At 42.3% G+C, this 20865-nt stretch overlaps 1 protein-coding gene and 1 long non-coding RNA gene across 4 annotated transcripts in view; one reads left to right on the forward strand and one right to left on the reverse strand.

Annotated features, from left to right (window-relative positions):
- Positions 1 to 17174, reverse strand: part of CHN1 (chimerin 1) — a 184901-nt gene extending 167727 nt beyond the window's left edge. Inside the window, exons 1-2 of one of the 3 annotated variants that reach the window (XM_070241265.1) lie at positions 16933 to 17174; positions 16604 to 16800 (exon numbers count right to left, since the gene is read on the reverse strand). In XM_070241265.1, the coding sequence (XP_070097366.1) occupies positions 16604 to 16622 (19 nt within the window). In that variant the 5' untranslated portion in view covers positions 16623 to 16800; positions 16933 to 17174. The other 2 variants (XM_023622028.2, XM_070241266.1) reach the window with 2 other exon arrangements.
- LOC138918667 (uncharacterized) overlaps positions 13172 to 20865 on the forward strand; it is a 43936-nt gene continuing 36242 nt past the window's right edge. Inside the window, exon 1 of the long non-coding RNA XR_011428275.1 lies at positions 13172 to 13369. This is a non-coding gene — a long non-coding RNA (uncharacterized lncRNA). The remainder of the gene's footprint in view (positions 13370 to 20865) is intronic.

A 20865-nucleotide genomic window follows, 5' to 3' on the forward strand; every position in this document is an offset into this window, starting at 1 on the left:
GTTTTTTATGGGGCCAGTCTGGTAGCACAGCAGTTAAGTTCACGTGCTCCACTTTGGTGGCCTGGGGTTTGCAGGTTCAGATCCCAGGTTCAGACCTACACACCACTTATCAAGCCATGCTGTGGCAGGTGTCCCACATATATACAGTAGAGGAAGATGGGCACAGATGTTAGCTCAGGGCCAATCTTCCTCAGCAAAAAGAGGAGGATTGGCGGCAGATGCTAGCTCAGAGCTAATCTTCCTCAAAAGAAAAAAAACAGAGGCCTTTTGTTGTTTATAAACACTAAACCGAAAAAGTTATCAAAAATTCTAAAATTCAGTGGAACTAATAGATACATACATAGATCCATTGTGTTTGTGTGTGTGTGTGTGTGTATCTTGTAAAGTTTATAAAAGTATCTTATAAGTGTAAGTTTACATATAAAGATGAAAAAATACACAAAGAGAAAAGCTGAAAGACTATTAGAAAAGAAAATGCCCCAGAGTCATCTTCATATGATTCTCTTTAGGCTTCAGGAATAGTACAGTTTTATTATTTCATATAATACTAAAAAGGAAATATTAATATTCTAAACTCACCTACTGGCCTGGAGTTGCCTCACCGCCAGTCCAAAGATATGTTTTCTTTGGCCCACACAGTGCTTTTTTAAAGGCCCAAATTAACTGCCAACATCTAAAATCAGGAAATTCCTCAACATTCCCTATTGTCTATGTTACTATCTGCCCACTGTAGGCATCCGAGTGGTGGCCCTTGGTTTACGTTTTTTCTAACTTCCCTAATTTTTTCTCCAGGGTTCTTTTTCCTGGTGGTCTTTTGGGGGGCAAAGGGAAGTGCACACGGCATCCAAGTTCATGTCTTGCCATGTTATGCAGCAATGCTAACTGCTTGAGGATTCTTCCCCAATTTTCTACTTAAAAGGTGCTTAATCCCAATTTCGCTATTGGTTGATGATGCAACAATGCCTGGAGGTTTATAGAATATTCACTTTTTTTACCTATGTTCTGAGATGCAAAACTTTGAGAGAGCTTTCTGCTTTGCAAAGGGAACCCCAAGCACACCACTGGTTGGAAGTACTGGGGAGATTTGTTACAGTTTGACATTTTCTTTGGTTTTTTTTTAAGATTGGCACCTGAGCTAACAACTGTTGCCAATCTTTTTTTTTTTTTCCTGCTTTCTCTCCCCAAATCTCCCCGGTACACAGTTGTATATCTTAGATGCAGGTCCTTCTGGTTGTGGCATGTGGGATTCTACCTCAACGTGGCCTGACGAGCAGTGCCATGTTGCGCCCAGGATCCGAACCGGCGAAACCCTGGGCTGCCGCAGTGGAGCGCGCGGACTTAACCACTTAGCAACGGGGCCGGCCCCGGTTTGACATTTTCTAGATGGCAGGAAGAACAGCCTAAATACTTAGGGGGAGACAGAGAGAACATTGCTCTGGCCAAGTCTAAGTTGGTTTAAGATTTGAAAGCATTTTGAGTTTCTAGAACTCCCCACAACTGTTTTAATAAAATTAGCCCAAAGTATACCACTTTGCCAGTGTCACCAATGATTTTTTGGTATTAGGGTTTTATAAGTGATAATTCACAACTACTGTAATATATTTAGTTGCCTTGTGACAATAGGAGAGTTAATATTTCTATAGCAGCTTTCTCAGTGAATGTTTTTATAATAAGGCACTGGAAAATAAAATAGGAAGCCTATTAAACTTCATTTTTGGTTTGAGTTCTCTAGAAAAGAAACAACATGTAAAGAGATACTAAATACAGCATTAAATATATCAGTTCATTCAAGTTTTCAGCATTAACAATATATTTTTGTAATTAGGAAAACGTTTCAGAGGGATGTAATTTAAGAAAATAGATTTGAAATATAAAACATGAGATTTAAAGAGGCAGACTTCATTCATTTGTTTATATTACCATTTGTAAGTCCGCCTGAAAATCCTAAGTTTAAAAAAGTGCTGCTTGATGGTATTTATTATTAAAAGCTGCTGCATTTTCTCAATAAAAAAATTTAGAAGAAATTCACCTACTATAAATTCTTGGTCTCTCAATCTAGGGATTATTAGTTAAATGCAGTTTAATTCTATTTCCATAAGCCTCCTGTTTAATTTTTAAATAAAAGATAAATAAATAAATCAACTTTTAAAAACTGTACCTTGCCAGCTAGCAACAGCAGCTGAAAGTACATAGTAGGCAACATAGGAAAACTGAAAATTTATTTTAAATGTAACCTTACTAATGAAAAATACCACCTTGGGACAGATCTTTTGAAATTATCCAATAGTAATACTTTTAACATACTTAATTTTTCTTCTTCCCGTGGTAACAGAAAATAGATTATAAGACCTAAAAATGTTGGATATTTTCTCTTGGGCCTTTTATCAACTTTTGATTAAGTGAAAATTTCAAAAAATCATTTTTCAATTTTCAAATGCCTCTGTTCTTCCTAAGGTCAATTACTATACTTGAAAAACAAGATGAAAGGAGAAAAGCTTTGATGAGAGGAGTGAAGTCAAAAGGCACCTTGAAGGGCCAGCCCCGGGGCCGAGTGGTTAAGTTCGCGGGCTGTTTCGGCGGCCCAGGGTTTCGCCAGTTTGGATCCTGGGCACGGACATAGCACGGCTCATCAAGCTATGCTGAGGCAGCATCCCACATGCCACAACTAGAAGGACCCACAACTAAAAATACACAACTATGTACTGGGGGGCTTTGGGGAGGAAAAGGAAAAATAAAATATTTTTTAAAAAAAAAAGGCACCTTGAGCTGAATGAGGTCTCACCTCAAAGGATCAAGTCCTGGGAGCTGTGTGGAGTCACTCTCCTTCCCTCCCATCCCCTGGGAGGGGCACACTTCAGTGTGTGTGGCGTGTGTGTGCGCGTGTGTGTGTGCGTGCATGTGAAAGAGAGAGAAACACTAAAAGAGAGCAAGAGCTCCTCTGTCTGGAGAGACCTAAGAACAGCAGATGGGGGCAGAGGGTGCGTGGCACAAGAAAGAGGCTCGCTGACGTCTCTCCAGAGAACTGCAGAGCCATCTGTCTGGAAAATTCAGGATGACAGGCCTCTAAGTATTCCGTAAGTCTCCCTACTGTCTGGTGATGTCTGTTTCCTTCTTTCTTTTTATTACTGTATTATTAATCCATCTTGTTCCCTTTCCTTGTTCTTTTGAAATAATTTATCCTTTTAACTTCAACTAAAAGAGTGAACTGACAAGTTGAGAATCATTTCTCATTCAAAGAATGTAACTTAAAAGAGGTCTCTGGTTAACTTTTAAACATTATGATGAACAAAAAAACATGAATTGTGTTTCTCCAGCTCTCATCTTTACATATTTTGCACACATATAAAATGAGCATCTTTATGACATCCAAATCTGAGATTAACAAATGCCATCCAAAGACTTTAAAAGGCAATATACCCAAAATAGAGAAGTGGCAAAGTCAATTTCGTCACAATTTTTTTTCACAATTAAATGAAATATTATTAGCAATACATGAAATGTCCTATAAACCACTGCCTTCATCTTTCTTTCTGGGTTCCAGCACACTCTGAAAAACAATCATTAGCGTGAGCTTTCTGGTCCACTGCTTTCTGTTCGGCAACTTTAGAAACACTTAAAGAGCCATTTTTTAAATGGAAAACTAATCTCCAAAGATGCTATGAACTTGGCTAACCCACCAAGGTCTGAAAGGGAGCTTGAACAAGGAAGGGCTTCCCTTCACTATCTCTTTGTTCATGGCCTGAAAAAGTCCACAAGAGCAAAGAAGAGCTATCAAGGCAGAAGGACCGTGGCCAGCTCCATGGCCAAGTGAGTTAGTTCGTGCCCTCTGCTTCGGTGGCCCAGGGTTTCGCCAGTTCGGATCCTGGGTGCACACATGGCACCACTCATCAGGCCATGCTGAGGCGGCGTCCCACATAGCACAGCCAGTGGCACTCCCAACTAGAATATACAACTATGTGCTGGGGGACTTTGAGGAGAAGAAGGAAAAGAAAAAAGAAGATTGGCAGCAGACGTTAGCTCGGGGCCAATCTTTAAAAAACAAAACAAAACAAAACCAGAAGGACCCATCTCTTCCCTGACCATCAGCACGGTCTCTCCAGGAGGGTTCTGTTCCGCACTGAACACTGGACACACGGCAATATTAAAGCAGGGAGCAAACCAACCTGGGCTCACAGCCCTGTGTCTGCAGATACTGTTTAGTGCCCCTTCTCCTCTGCTTTGAAAGTTAAAAGGAAGACGAAGACGGTTTCTACAGAGATAAAGCAGTATAAACCTAGCAGAATTTCACCAGAAACCTTTGAAAAAAGCTGACAAAAGCAACCAGTTCCAAAGTAAATAATGTTGATATACACCAACACTGTAGGAATATATATATTTCTTCCTTTAAAGACTGAAAACAAGATAGTTAGGCAACAAAAACAATATATGAGAGATTTTGAGATATGTTTACCATTGTTAACTTGGTCACAGCATTATAAAATTATAGAAAAAATTAAAGAATGCTCTACATTTCTACCCTGGAAACTGTTAAACTACAGAAGTAGTGTGGTTTATGAACTGTTTTGTTCATTTAACAAATATTTTTGGGGCACCGACAACGTGTGAAGCACTGTGCTAAGCACCGTGAGTACAGAAATGAGAAAGAATGACTCTTGGACCTTACAGAAACCACCAACCTAGACAGGATACGATAAAGATGAGATACGGAACGACTGTGAAAGGAACACATTGACAAATATCACAGGCAAGTCACAGACAAAATGATGAAGAATTCTCAAGATGATGGGATTCCTTCTGAATGGGTGGCAGGGGGCGGAGGATATGGACTGCAGTACTGAAAGGAAGGGCAGAGCAAGACATGGAATACAGAGAAAGGACAGATATGGAAGCCATTGCAAAGACCAAGCTGCAAGAGTCAGCAGCTAACTGGGTACCAGGGGCAAGGGAAGAGAGGATGGAAGAAGGAAAGCTAAAGATTGGGGCTGGGACAGGCGGAGCCTGAAGGGTCTGCAGGAATCCTGCTAGAGATGTGGAGGGTACGCGGGGCAGGGCTGGAGATGGCGACACGGGAATCCTCCACAGCACACTCTGCTGGAGCCTGTACACTTCCCAGAGAGAAGGGAAGTCAGATCTCGAAAAGCACTGACGTCTTAGGGAGCAAACAGAGGACAGTGAGGAACAGTGAAAGGGAAGAAAGGGAGTAGCAGGAGAACGCAATGTCTGGAAAGACAAGAGAAAAAAGTTTCCAGAAGACAGAGGCAATCAAAAAGATCAAATAGTGCAGAAAGATTGGATATGAGGACAGAGGAGCAGACACCGCTGACTGGTGTTAACTGATAAAGCACTTCCAGTCGAACAGAAGCAGAATGGAAGGTGGCAGTTGCGACGCGAGGCTCTCCTTGACCAAACTTTGGTCATCCTCCTCAGCCCTCTTCTTCTCGAGGGCTCAGCCTTGGCCCCCCACCTTGACAGGTCTGCAAAGCCGAGTTTTAGAAGAATTCTGCTAGGTCAGTTTAGAGAGGATGCCCCCACCCTTCGTACCTGATCCCTCTTGATGTCTAATCTAATTCCCCATCTCCTACCCTGATGCCTGATCACTCTGGCCTGCCCTCGACAAGAATCTTGTTAGGTCAGTTTAGCAAGAATTCCCCCTTCCCTTGTCTCCTCTTAGTGATTTTCCATCCACTCACCCACCTTCCCCCCAAACCTGCACCTTGCTTATAAATCCCCACTTGTTCTTGTATTCGGAGTTAAGCCCCATCTCTCTCTCCTATCATAGTCTTGACACCTATGGCAATCATCTTGAGCCAAGTCTTCCTTGTTCTTTTAACAAGTGTCAGAAAAATTCTTCCATTCAACAAATGTCAACATTTCTTTTCACTGGAGATGAAGGACATTCATAAACGCCTCATAACCAATTATGATGAAACACCGTGGCTGGGAAGAGATGGCGCAGAGGAGGGTTAACGGGCAGGCATGCAGGAAGAGGAGGTGGGGCACACTGAACGCTCTTTCAATAAACCTCTGGTAAGAGAGGGCCACTAATAACTCATGATGGCGCTGAGAGGGCTCCAAGGGTGAGGACAGCATGGCTGTAATCAGAGGGAACCAATCCAGGGGAGAGGAAGAAACTAATGATACAAGACAGAGAAAAACGAATTCCTGTGCTCTTGTTTTCAATCCTCTTGCATTGTCTCTTTCTTGCATTGTCTCTGTTCTTTATAGAACAATGAGAGGTATTCCTAAGTAACAAAATTTTACTTTTATCCGTTTAAAAACATGAATGTTTAGGGGCTGGCCCAGTGGCACAGTGGTTAAGTTCGTGTGCTCCGCTTCGGCAGCCCAGGGTTCGCCGGTTCGGATCCAGGTCATGAACCTACGTACTGCTTACCAACCCATGCTGTGGCAGGCATCCCACATATAAAAGAGAGGAAGATGGGCATGGATGTTAGTTCAGGGCCAATCTTCCTCAGCAAAAAAAAAAAGAAGAAGAAGAAGAAGATTGGCAGCGGATGTTAGTTCAGAGCTAACCTTCCTCAAAAAAAAAAAAAAGAATGTTTAAACTGTTGTTTATATCTGCTCTTCTAATATACATATGAAAACTAATAGGAATGTTTATGTAGCACACAAATTTACTATTATGAGAGGAAGATTATATTGTTTTTATTTTCAGACCTCTAAAACGTTAAGTTAGCCATTTTCACACTGAATTCCTATTCAACTTGATTATGTTCACTACTGTGAGGGCAAAACAGAGACAAACCAAGCTAATTTATGTGCAATTCCTTTGTACTACTGAAATGAAAAGGAACAATAGTTTAATGAAGTGGAATTTGTTATCTAATTATGCCAAATAATTTAGAAACATCTGTTGGTGGTTGGTAATGTTATAGTTAAACCTCAAAGAATCTGCTCCCAGAGAGACTTTGCTTTTATTCAAGCCTCCGTGAGCTTCCAGTTGGGGACTCCGCATTACAGTACAAAGGGACGACTTAACGGCACATTTGCCGAATTTTAAAAAAATGAATAAACAAAAAATAATGAGAAATAGAGGGTATGCATCACATGAATCTGGGGCTTAAAATTAACTCCCAAATTTAAGGAATACAAGAGATTACTGTAATATCGAAGCTTCATTCAAACAGACATTGAGTAGCCGGTATCTATCAGACACATGGCAGTTGTTAAGGAAACAAAGAAATCCACAGCATTGCCATTAGGGAACTTCACCTGGTGGGGAAGACAGGAGAATATAAACTATTACACCACCATGCGCTAAGTGGTAGGGCAGAGATGTATGCAGGGCACTGCGGATGCAGAAAAGGTGTAACTAATTCACAAAGACTACTTGGAAGAGATGACTATTCGAGATGAATTTTGCAAGATGGTAGAGGTGCGTGAGGACCAAGAAGGGCTTGGGAAATGATGGCGCCGAAGGTACACTGAGTATAATTCCTTCTGGAAACTTCAAGTAGTTCAGTACTGCTGAAGCACAGCCTCGGAGGAAGAGAAAGAGATGAGGCCAGGTAAGCATGGGTCCTATCCTGACAGCCCTACATGCAAGCTAGGGAATTTAGACTTAATCTTAACGGTGATGGGGGCTCATGGCAGGATTTTAACAAGCAAGTGAATTGTTAGACTAATCAACTCCAAGAGGCAGGTTTGAGTTTCCAATTACTGACTCTAATATAATAAGCAAGAATAACCCCAAATAATAAAAGATTAAAAATAGATAAATGAAAGCAAATGTTTAAACTGATTCAAGGTTGTTCCCAGGATAAGTATGTAGAGTGATAATCCTTTACATATTTATTCTTCACTCATTTATTCACTCAATAAATTTGGGTTGAGCACCCTCTACGTGCTAGACACTGAGCTGACAGCCCTCGATCTATTTTAAGTGCCACGACAGCAGGGGCTAGATCTGAGGATGTTCTGGATCACCTCCCAAAGCAGCAGCCAGCGTTGCCTGCTGGCCAGTGTACTTTTCATATTTTCCGAGTGCAGTAGAAACGATCAGAAGTCTGTCTGGTCTTCCTGAACCATGTATATCCCTGACCCAGGTCCCCCCAGAGCATTCTCAAAGTGACAATGGCACGTGGCGTTATTTAGCTCCACACATAAACACACACTGCAGAGCCACTTCAAGTCAGTCAGCAGACTTGCTAAATAAACAAACTGGATCTTTGCTAATATTTCTAACAACAATACTATTAGTGATAATACTAGCTACTACGTATCTTCAACCACTGTGTTAAGAATCTTAGGCACATGATCTCATTTATTTCTGCATGAATCAGAGAAGGGAATTAATAGCCTCTATTTACATTTAAGGAAAATGAGACTGGAACATATAGCCGACCCTTGGCAGAGAAAGGCTGAAGTGCAGCTCTCCTACTCCGGAATCCAAGCTCTTTCCTCTCCCTGCCTGCTATGGAAGCACCCTCCACGGACTTCCCATCTCACTCAGAGTAAAATCTGAAGACCTCGCCATGTAGCAGGGCCCTCCATAATCTGGGACCCCAACACGCCTCCATCCCTAGGCATCTCCCATGCCCTCATCTCCTACCACTTTCCCCCAGCTTACTCAGCCCCAGCCACACTGCCCTTCTTTCTGTTCCTCAGAATTGCCCAGCACATCCCTGCCTCAAAGTCTGAGGCATGAGGCACTTCCTCCACTTCACGTGACTCATTCCCTCACTTCCTTCAAGCCTCTGCTCAAAACCCACCTTAGTGGTGAGGCCTTCCTGGGCCACCTGGCCACAGAGCTGGTCCATCCCCCTCACTCTGCGTTATTTTTCCTCAGAGCACTCGCCACCTGGCACGTTATCCATTCTTTATTGTCTGTCTCCCTCCACTGCAAATATAAGTTCCTTGAGGACGGGAACTAATATATATCTGGCACACACTAGGCCCTCAATTCATCAGAGGAGTAAATAAAACACAAAATAGGAAAACACATCCCAAGTCTCAGAGCCACTCCTCAGAAAAACTAGGAAATAATACACTTCTTGTTTTTGCTTCCTTCTCTCACTCTGTGGTACCATCCATTCCTTCCCACTAATCCTAATGTCCTGTGCTTTAATATCGTTCTGCTTATGACACCACCCCCTACAGGGCCCTCTTAGTAACGTCCTGCCACTCTCTCTTCTCTTACAGTGTGGCTCCCTCAGTCAAAACGCTTGCCCTGTCTCACCACTTGAAGATCTTCAGTCCATACATTAAAATCATTCTTTCATGAATGAAGATAAGTATCTATATTTAGCATGTTACTCCTCGTAGATAACATACTAAAAATCATGCTTTAATATAAGGGTGTACATTTCATTCACATGAAGGCCTGCAGGGGAAGCATTTCACTCAGGCCGGATGTCTACATCCACGCCTCTTACCTGTCGTCTGACCTACTTAGCACAAGCCACTTCAAATCCCAAAATCATCTCTGACCAAGCAATTTCACAGCCATTAAGGAGCTCAAAAACAGTGACAAAGTTCTATATAAAAGGTACAAAATGGAAAGAATATACTGTAAGGGTTGAAGATATGTGCTAATGGCTGAAATGGGAAAACCAGGAAAGATCAGCAGTTTAAAGAAGAGGATTCATTCAGTTTTTGAAGTGTCAAGTTTGTGGTGATGAAAACCTATTCTAGGGGCCGGCCCTGTGGCCAAGTGGTTAAGTTCCCATGCTCCGCTTCGGAAGCCCAGGGTTTTGCCGGTTCGAATCCTAGGCACGGACATGGCACCGCTCGTCAGGCCATGCTGAGGTGGCGTCCCACATAGCACAACCAGAGGCACTCACAACTAGAATATACAACTATGTGCTGGGAGGCTTTGGGGAGAAGAAGAAAAAGAAAAAAACAAAGATTGGCAACAGATGTTGGCTCAGGTGCCAATCTTTAAATAAATAAATAAATAAATGATTTACTATTTGAAAAAAAAAAAAATCTATTCAAGGGGTTGGCGTGGTGGCATAGTGGTTAAATTTGTGTGCTCCACTTGGGTAACCAGGGGTTCGCAGTTCAGATCCCAGGCACAGACCTACACACTGTTCATCAAGCCATGCTGTGGTGGTGTCTCAGGTACAAAATAGAGAAAGACTGACACAGATGTTAGCTCAGGGCCAATCTTCCATACCAAAAAAATTAATTAATTAAAAATAAAAATTACAAAAAGTCTATTCAAGCAGAGAGACATCTCTTGGACTACACTGTTTTTCTACTTGCTTTACACTGTGAAATACATGCAGTCCAATAAAATCCAAAGGTAAAGAGTCAGAGTGGAAAGGGAAAGGAACAACTTCCAGGGCAGCTGCATACAGCACAATGGGGTGGCTCCATGCCATGCCACTCAGCAGCTGGCGGCAGGCCTGGCCTGACTCATCTTCCCTTCTCTCACAAATTACTCAATTGTCGGCATTAACTCTTTCCAAGAAGTGCTTACTTTTCTAAATTTAAAACAACCATTCAAAACAGGCAGGGACATTACTAATCTATCAATTTTTAATTCTGGTTTTTGTTCCTTGGGGACTAAAAGGAAAAATATTCTAAAAACATGAAAAGTTCTAAAAGTTCCTGAATATAAAACCACTCTTTTAAAAATAGCATTTTCTGTTTTTTACGGTTTAAGTGAAGTAAATTTTCCTTCTTCAATCTGATTTCCCACCTGCCTCTGGTGATTTCTTATGTTAATAACAGCTTTAATGAGATATTTACATACCATAAAATTCACCCTTTTAAAGTACACAATGCAGTGGTTTTTAGTATATTCACAAAGTACTCATTCTGTTTTTTAAAAATAAGGAGCCAAATAAGGAATGTATATTTGTAACTTTGTTTTGTCAAACACGATTTTTTTTTCAATATGATTTCAACGTAAAAATAATCACACCACCCTGTTTTCTTAGTTTCTTCCCATTCTACTTTTTAAAGGATAGTAGGATTATATTAATAAGTAAAAACCAACCTTTACGGGAATCGTTTTCTATGTAAGAATGACTTATAACTGATAATTTGGTTGTAAGGCCAGGCTCGAGGACTTGTCTGGCACTGGGTTGGCACAGAAAGTTCACTGGCTTCATTTAGTTTATATATTGCAGATAAAGTTTTTAAAGGTGCTGTTACTGATACTTTATATAAGACTGAAGAAACATCAATTACCCATATCAAAGGATACTATCCTTACTAGAGGGACTTTGAGAAAAGCTCCACACACCCAGCAAGGAACTCTTTGTTATGACTGCTGTCAAGATGGTAGCTACCTGTTAATCCTTAGGTTAAACCAATCTGATCAAATACATATAACACATTATACCAATGTCATTCCTTCAGAACTATTATTATATGACATACAAAGCAGGACCAAACAGTATTTTTCTGCCTAATTCTCATGATTGCTCTGGATTAGTCTAAAACATGTATCTTCAGTGGGGGTAATACTGCCCTCAAGGGGGCAAAAATTGGCTTTTAGGGGTCACAAAAACGTTACTCTTTTGTGCACATACAAGCAGATATACATACAGTCCATAAACCTCTGGTATTAAAGTTTCATGGAGAGAACAATTAAGAAAAAATGTCAAAAAAGCTTCTTACAGAGGATGATAAGAAAAAAAGGGTTGAGAAATACTGATCTAAAGAAGCTGATGGGCCAGCCCCAGCGGCCTAGTGGTGAAGTTCAGTGCCCTCCACTTCGGCAGCCTGGGTTCAGTCCCTGCGAGTGGACCTACACCACTCGTCTGTCAGCGGCCATGCTGTGGCAGTGGTTCACATACAAAAAGAAGACTGGCAACGGATGCTAGCTCAGGGCGAATCTTCCTCAGAGGGGAAAAAAAAAAGTTGAAAAGCTTCTTGACAAATTTGTCAAATTTTTATAATGACACCATTACTATCTTCTATCCTCAAAGACTGGATGGTTATTTGCAGGGACAGATGCAGTTCAAAAGACTGCATCACCAATAGGGCTGGCCCCGTGGCCGAGTGGTTAAATTTGCGCCATCTGCTGCAGGCGGCCCAGTGTTTCGTTGGTTCGAATTCTGGGCGCGGACATGGCACTGCTCATCAAACCATGCTGAGGCGGGGTCCCACATGCCACAACTAGAAGGACCCACAATGAAGAATATACAACTATGTACCGGGGGTCTTTGGGGAGAAAAAGGAAAAAAATAAAATCTTTAAAAAAAAAAAAAGACTGCATCACCAATATTCCTTTTACACTGTATGCAGATGGTGACTATTAGAGTTACAGCAACTATAATTCTTTTCTCTCTCTTACACAGTATCACATCTCCACACATTCAAAGAAAAATTTTAAAGTTGAAATATTAAGTTTTTGACAGCAGTAAGAAAAGGAATATGGACAAGTATTTCAATAAGGATGGTGATTTTAACCACAGGTGAAAAGATGAAACATTCTAAGAAAAGCAGCTGGGCTCTCACCACTGGACCACCCTGACGCTTAGGTAATTCCCTCTCATAGCCTATGATGAGCAATGTCTGAAAAACAAAAATGTCAGCAGGTTGTATTCAAGTGGGAGTTTCCTATAAAATTAGCTTTTGGTCAAATAAATCATACCGAAAATGTGTAGCTGACTAGTCTTTTTAAAAATAAATGTTAATGTCAGGACGGTCATGGGAAATCAGAGAATTTCCTAACCGCATCACAAAGAACACGCCATTGCCATTTAACTGCTCCAAAGGATCACTACAGAGATGCCCACAGGCAGGTGTGTCAGGGCAGACAGAGATGCCGGATACAGGAGCATAATGAGATTTCCGTGGCAGCAGAAGAGTCTGAGGAAAGAAGGTAAGAAATTACAGTGAACCCTAAGGACCAGGAGTGATCTACAGCAGTGATAAAAGCGCCTAAATGGCAACAAGAGGAAAAAGAAAAAAGAGGAGGGGGCGATGCCAGAGATAATTCAACCCCGACAGAGAAGAGTTACTCAGGGTCCAGCCAGCCCAGCTGGACGGTTACTGAGTTCCCAGTCTCATCGGTTCATCGGGGCTGTAAGCCACGGCCCCAGCAGCCAGAAGCGACAGAAATTCCTGCCAAGGGGTGACCTGCCAGGGTAATTTTCACCCAGCTCCGGAAACCAGGGCTCTGTTGGTATAGCCAATCAGGACTCTCTGTCAAGTACTCCTGCTAAAACAGCCTAAATTAGAAACGTCCTAAATTAGACGATCTGAGATTTTCCTTGTAGGCCAGCAATTAGTAGAGGACATGTGCTTCTCTGCTGAGGAAGTTCTAACAAAGTCAAGTTGCAAATAGGTAGTCAGGTGCAAACACTACAGTTCTGGAACGTGAGCTCTAGGAAGAAAGAGAGACCATGCCTCTTGCACACGGCTCCAGATGTTTGCTGAATGAATGAGCAAGGTGAGTGAGATATAAACTACATTTGGATAATTTTTAAGATTTGAGGATTTAAAAATTGTTCGTATCGATGCTGATGTTTGAGGGGTGGGTTCGTGAAGAAAAATTGCTGGCAAATTCCTGAATCTTAAAAAGTGCACATTTTCAACTCCCAAAGGAGACTGTAAAATCAGGAAGGATTGGATTCTGGTTCTTCTATCACAGAATAAAACAGAAATTTGTATTAAAAATATCCTTTAAGTAGCAAAAGTGATTAATAGTGAAAATGAGATAAGAAGGTCTTCACTCTTAAATTGACAAGTATTTTATTGAGTTCCTACAACAGACTTAAGAAAAAAAATTAAACATATACAAATGTAATTGTATTTTACATTTTTTAAAATGTAAAATTACATTTTTTTAAAATGAAACCAACTTCCACTAACTTTCCATAAAAAGAACATTCTTTACAATTGTGAAAAACCTGGATAGAAATGTGAAACAGAAAGCAAAGCAACTAGACTCCCCTGCTGGCTGCTAGGCACTGAACTGCGCCTCCCCACCCATCCAGCTGTGGAAGCCCCAACCCCGATGGTATGTGGGGGCCCTTACAATGGGATTAGTACCAGCAGAAGGAGAGACCAGAGAACTGGCTCTCCTTCTCTCTCCAACAAGCGAGGACATGGCAGGACAGATGTCCGCACGCCAGGAAGAAGGCTCCACCAGGAAGCAACCTGCCAGCACCTTGCTCTTGGACCTCCCAGCCTCCAACACTGAGAAATAAATGTTGTGTAAGCCCCCCAGTTGAGAACATTTTACTCTAGCAGCCCAAGCAGACTTAAGACACTGGCCTGACCAAGGATCACACCTAAGACACACACGATCCGGTCCTGGTGGCCGTCCGTCTAGGGAGGCTTGGGCAGAAACTCTACCGAGCTCTGACTGCGATGACTCAGGAGCCACAGCGTCTAGTTTCTTCGTCTCCTTTCTCTTCACCACCATCTCACAGAACTCTATTACCTCATTGAGCCTCTGGTCTAAGTGGGTTATTAAGAGTAAATATAAAAAGATATGAGGTACTTCCAAGACCAACCTGTCAAATAACAGTAATATCTAAAATAAAATCCATTTCTTCTACCCCTCGGGGACTGTTCTTAACATACACAGGAAGCTATTTTGAATTGGACAAGTTTGAGCAACTCTAGTATTTATCTTAAACACAAAGGTTCTCAAACTTGACCACACCTAAGAACCACAGCAGAGCCCCTTGAAAATCCCCTTCCCTTGGAAAGGCCGAGTCTGCAGGTCTCTGGCAAAGGAACCTACATGGTGAACAGCTCTCTCAGATGACCGAGAAGTGGTATGCAACCACACTCTTGAGAACCGCTGCCTCTCTGTCACTACTGAAGAAACAGCACACACAGGTGTACGTTGCTTTATATAACAGAGAAACGTTCTTAAAAATTGTAACCAAATTGGATTTTCTAAGCTAAATCCTATTTTCCCGCAAATTGACTTTACAATTTTAAAGACACTTTATTCATTCTGGGGGGTGGGAGTGGTTTCATACCTTCTTCTAGAAGTCAAATTCCACATCCTCCTCTCCATCTCCACCTCAGCAGTTAAAGACTTAATTCAGGAATCCTTCTAAAAGAGCCTTATCACACACTCGCTTGTTTTATTCATCGAGAACGTCAGCATTCTAAAAGTGGTTGATTTGTAACCCTTACCCTTGAAAACAAACCTTGAAAATGCAGACTCTCTCTTGAGGAAGGAAAATGAATTTTGTCAGAAATAGTTTTAAAGAGAAATTTACTTCCGGAAATCTTATTGCTATGTATTAGCTACAACAGTGTAAGATAAATGCTTCTTCAAAAGAGACTATCAACTATGAGTAAGCCTTCAGTCACTTTTAACTTTTGTACAAAAAAAAGTCCACGCTTAAGGAAAATGCTTCTACTAAGTAATACAAATTAGATACAAGGTATTACAAAACAACAGATTTTCATTATTTCTTTCAGAGAAAGAAACATTTTCTTTAAAAGCACCTATGAGAACCAACACCAGATACACGTAATTTCTAATACTGTGGGTATTTGGGCAGAGTAAACACAGCCGCAGACTGAAGACGGGCAGACTGTGTTCCAGGCTCAGTTTTGCCACAGATGGGCCATGTGACCTTGGGAAATAACCTCTCTGGGTCTGAATTTAACTTATAAAATAAGATGGTTAAATAAAAGTAACTCTGATTCCAACAGATTAATTCACTCAAGTATTACATCAAAAAACATTTGTGGTATCTGATGCCTATAACTTAATCAATTGGCACATTAAAATGTAACTGGAGACTTGATAGTGTGAGTAACTTACTCAGACTGTCCTTGTGGCTATCAGTTACACATCACTGTACTTCACTTCTTTGAAAAAGTGAATACACTGAACATCTAAATTTTCACATATTGAGTTTTCTTAAAGCGAGGTACATATATAACACACTCAATTTCTGTAAAAGGAAACAGTGTATTTTTTCAGTCCTTCTTCCCAACCCATTGTCATTGCAGGCTCTAGGAAAAAAAAAACACCTTGAAGTCTTAACCACTGAACAATAGTGTTGCAGTAATACATCACAGAAATAGCATTTCTTTCCTACAATACTCAAAGATATTCTCCAGAGGTTACTTATCTTCCAGTAACCAACTTTCTTCTTGTCTGCTCTCATATTCGTAGCGCAAACATTTTCAATTTTAACCAATATTAAATAAGTTCATCACGTATTCTTGTTTCCAACGGAATACACCGAGACCGAAAAAAAAAAAAAAACACCCAAATCCAACAGGAATCAACACACGCGTTTGGCAATTCCAGGGAGGTTGGGATGCACAGACATCTTGTTCAAAATAAATAAACTTTCCAGGATCTTTATTTACTGACTTGAGAAACGTAGGTGTGGAAACAACCAGCTAACTTCGCTCCCAAGTTGGCATCTTAGAGAATCCTCCGTTTACAAAACACCCAGCACCTCACAGCCTCCCCACTCCGAATTGGCCAGGGGAGCACACGCCCATCGGCCCTGCCTGGAGAGGGAACAATGGGAGAGGCGCGAGGGAGCCAGCCCGGCGCCCCGGGCGCCCCAACTCCGCGGCCCCGGCCCGCGCCCGACACCGCGCGCGGCGTCCCCTCCCCGGGCGCCCCGGCCCCCGCCCCCGAGCCCCGGGGCGCGGCCCACCTGCGGCGGCGCGGGCCGAGGGTGGCACTTACCGAACAGGGTCAGGGCCATCGTAAAGGCGCTCGCCAACTGCTCGCCGCCGCCCGCCGGTCCACGCGCTCCTCCCAGGTGGGCCGGAGATCACCGCATCGGCCCGACGCGCTCACACCTCGGAGGGCGCGGGGAGCCGGAGGGGCGTGGCGGGGGCGCGGGCGCGCGGGGAGGCTGCAGGCCGGGACGCAGGGGGCCGCTGCAAGAAAAAGTTATTTATGCGTTATTGTCAGGCGCACCCGGACAACTGGAGCCCCGCTAGCCCTAGGAGAGCCGGCACTTGTCGCTGCCATCTGTGCACTGCGCGGAGCGCGCGCGCGGGCGGCGGTACCTGCGGGGCGGGGAGGCTTGGCCGCGGCGCAATGGCAGGCGGGGAGGCGGCGCCGCAGTGGCGGCGGCGGCGGCGGGGAGAGGAGCAGCCTCGAGCCCCCGGCGGGGCGCGCTCACTCCGCATCCCGCGGTCTCGCAGACGCCATCTTGCGATAGCGTCTCCCCCTGGATCGGCCGCTGCGCCTCCGCCCGCCTCCACCCCGGGCGCCCGGGCCGAGTGCGTTCCCATGGCAACGGGCGCGCGCGGGGGCCGGGGGCGCGCGCCCCTCCTGCCCCGGGTCGGGAGGAGCTGCCCCGGCCGCCCGCGAGGGGGCCTCCAGCAGCGCGGCAGGGCCGGGGGCGGGGTGCGTTTTAGCTGAAATCCCAGGGATTTTTTTGAATGGGATTTGAGGAGGCACAGAGGGAGAAAAACTGAGCTGTTACTCGAAAGACGAAGTCACAGGAGGATGCTCCATAAATATAAGGACCCAGCCAGGGTCATGTGGGGATCGGGTTCGTTTAAGGATATGTCTCTTCTCTGGCGCCCTCGGGGTTAACGGAGAGTCTGGAGCCTGAGACCTGGAGCTACAGGACTCGGGAAGGGGGCCAGGAGTCGAGCAGAGGCACTGAATGTTGCTTGTCTTTCCATTTGGACTTAAGAGCCACTAGGAGTAGTTCTGATCAGATTGTCATATGTGAGGAGACAGGAGTCGGTTAAAAAGCATCTGGGATTACCTAAAATAATTTGCTACAAGGCCAACGCTTAAACCTCATTTTCTCCCTTTTACTTTACACATCTGATATTGTGTCAGGAAAAATCAACGTTTCTCACTGATTGGCACTTCTCCTTTACCACAAAAGGTTGTTCCCCTGAGCTTTTTTTGCATTTATCGATAATCACTGGCAACATCTTTCTTTCTGTGATGTTCTCTGCTCCTTCTGTCTTTGCCTTAATTAACGAGAAGCCATATAACGCCCTGAGATTATCAGCCAAAAGATGTTCGTGAAAAGCTCAGTTACAGTGTTTTTTGTCGTTATCATTTAATGTATTCAAAAAATCAGTATTCTCTAGTTGCTATATTTGTTACCTGTTTAAAAAATTCCTCGCTTTTTCTTGTTTCTCTCCTTAGGGATTTTAGACTACTTCAGTATCTAATCAAATAGATTTTCTCTGGTTCTCTTTCAGTTCTTGAGATTCCCTAATGTCATTTTCCTCTTCTCTCCAATTTTCAACTAATTCTTTTAAGAATATTATATTAATATCTTCTATTTAATTTATCTTGAGGATCAAAATCATTATAAAAATGAAAATTACTGCTGCACTAGGACCCCGGTTAATTCATCATCATTTCACAGCAGATTCAAACATTGGAAGAAAAGGAAAGCCAGTCAGAAGGAGGAGCCAAGCCTTTTGTTTGACGTCAGTTAAGTCAAGAGAAAAGAAATAGTAAAATAATTCAGCGTGAATGGGCAAATGTTTAAGATGCTATAGGCTTGAAATTTTCTGATGTAGTAAAATGGCTCTCCTTTAGCCACTAACATCCAAATAAATCTTGAAATCCCCAGAATTTAAAATCTTTAATGAAAAGGGCTCGATTTTGAACAGACTTTCTGCTCATGAAAAATTACAAACACACAGCTCATGAAGATAGATGAGAACTCAGGAGGGCTTTATGGGACAGACTTTAGAACCGTGTAAAATTGCCGCTGATCCGCTCTGCAACCAGATAAATCGAAATTAAACACCATTTGCTGTCTCAACCAGTGGTCTTCAACCTTTTTGGGGACCTAATTTCCCTTTGAGGCTCTGATGAAAATACTGTCCCTCTTCCTGGAAAGATGCTTATGTACATACATACACTCACCCCAAATTTTTCACACAGTTGGACTATTCCAGGACTCTAGGTCAGCTCCCAGATATCCTTTGTAATCTTAGAAAGTTTTTGCCTTTAAAATTAAAGTAGAAAAAATTTTCCCCTTTCACATAAAAGCATGGAATTGTGCACAGGAAGGGACCAAACTCCCCCGATTTACAGATAAGGTAACTGAGGGCCCAGTGGTCAAAAGAACTCCCCAAATGTGTACACCTATTTAGTGACAGAACTAAGAGGAAAATCTTAGGCGTCTGGAGTTCCCCCTGACCACCTCCCCCACTCTCCATCCCCCACGAATTTAGAGGGTACATGGTTTGAATTTACAAAGAAAAATCTGTCTAGTATTAGAAGCAGAGTAACAAGGGGGTATTTTGTCCTCAGCCATTTTGCATGTTTGGGTCTTCTTATAGTTTGGGAAGTTGAATTTTGTCCCAAAGAGACTTTATTCACATGCTGTGCTACTCAGAACTGTGTGTCCAATCAGGCTAAGAGAGAAGAGCTTTTCTCTCCTCTTTGTCAGGCTCTCCTAGAGAGTACCAGTGCATCAAGGTTTTGGTGCTACAGCTCAGCTAGCTGCTAATTTCCCTGTCCCTTGGGAGGTTATCCTGGGGGTGAGTCAGAGGGAAATGAACAGCCCTTTGCCCAGACTCACCCTCCTGTCGTAGAGACAAGCTGTAGTTACTGGACCAGCGTTGCACTCCTGGTGATAGACCCAGCTTAGGCTCAGGCCGGCATCTTCTTCCCCTCACCGTCCCCTTTTTTTTACTCTCGGCACTCTCACACCCAAAACACAGAGACACACATGCCACGAGAGAGAGGTTTTTAGGATACTATTTGAAACAAGACAGCTGAATGTTGCCATGTTTCTCTTTTTAAGCATGTAGCTTTCCACAAGCAATGCCTTCCACTTGACTTCCTAATGGTTTGATGCTCTAACAGAATGCTTTCTATACTTGATCAAAATGCTTTCTATATTTGAGATCAATGTCTTGAAAATACTATTCCTTTTTATAATATTGTATTATCCAGTGAGGAATTTTTCTTTTCACACTTAGCTGGAAATAAAGCAATAGCCTGTCAGCTACAGATTCAATGGAAGGAAGGGCGTTTACCACTTGGGGGTGATTATTATGGGTGGTGCCTTAGACTGTTTATTAAAAAGAGCAAAGAATGAATTGACTTTTCAAAACATTTATGTTTTCATTCAAAGATTTAATTTTGTGCTTAACACGCAAGCACCTAGAAGGGCCAGATTTTTTTTGCTCTGTCACTAGTTAGATTTTTAGACAAATGTCTTCCTCTTTCTGGTGTTATCCTCATTTGTAAAATGAAGGGATGGGACTAAGTTATCTCTAACGTCTCTTTTAGGTTTTGCTGTAATTCTGTGATATTTAAAAGTATTTAAATTAACTGGATTATGGATAAAACAGAGAAGACATTTTTATTTGAATATTCAATGTATTTAAAGTGCTCATATATCTCGTAAGTCTAAGAGTCATATGTTATAGTTTCATAAATACCTAGAGTGATAAAGAAGTCATTTTATAAAAACATTGATACTGCGATTTCATCTGCAATATGTTATACTAACATTGTATTTATTTTATAGAGAGCAGCCTTTTTTCTGGTTTAACAGGATTAAAATTAAAAGCATGCACTGAACAATCCATTTCAAATTTACTAAAATGGTTTCTCATTTTTGTTCAAGTTCTGTTGACTAAACAGAGCTTAGACAACCCTTTAAAATTTTTTTCTACGTTTTAAAGTAATGACTTATCACAAGTGTTTGGGGTTTTCTTTTTGTTACTCATTTAGCTTTGTTCCCATTGGTAAACATTGATTTGTTCCTCAGTTTTGAATGAAGCAGAAATTAATGAGGAGGTTTCTGCCTCACAATAACAAGTTAAAATTATAGCACTTTATCATGTCAACACAGCTTTAAACACTAGGAATACCAGTGCTATTAGCACAGTTCCCAAAATAGTGCAGAAGTTTGCTGTTGAAGAAAAAATTACAGAGAGTATTTCTACAAATGTGATAGAAACATTTTCTATTCATCAGTTACACTGATTAAGGTTTAA

Source organism: Equus caballus, chromosome 18 (genome assembly GCF_041296265.1).
Source record: "Equus caballus isolate H_3958 breed thoroughbred chromosome 18, TB-T2T, whole genome shotgun sequence".
NCBI lineage: Eukaryota > Metazoa > Chordata > Mammalia > Perissodactyla > Equidae > Equus > Equus caballus.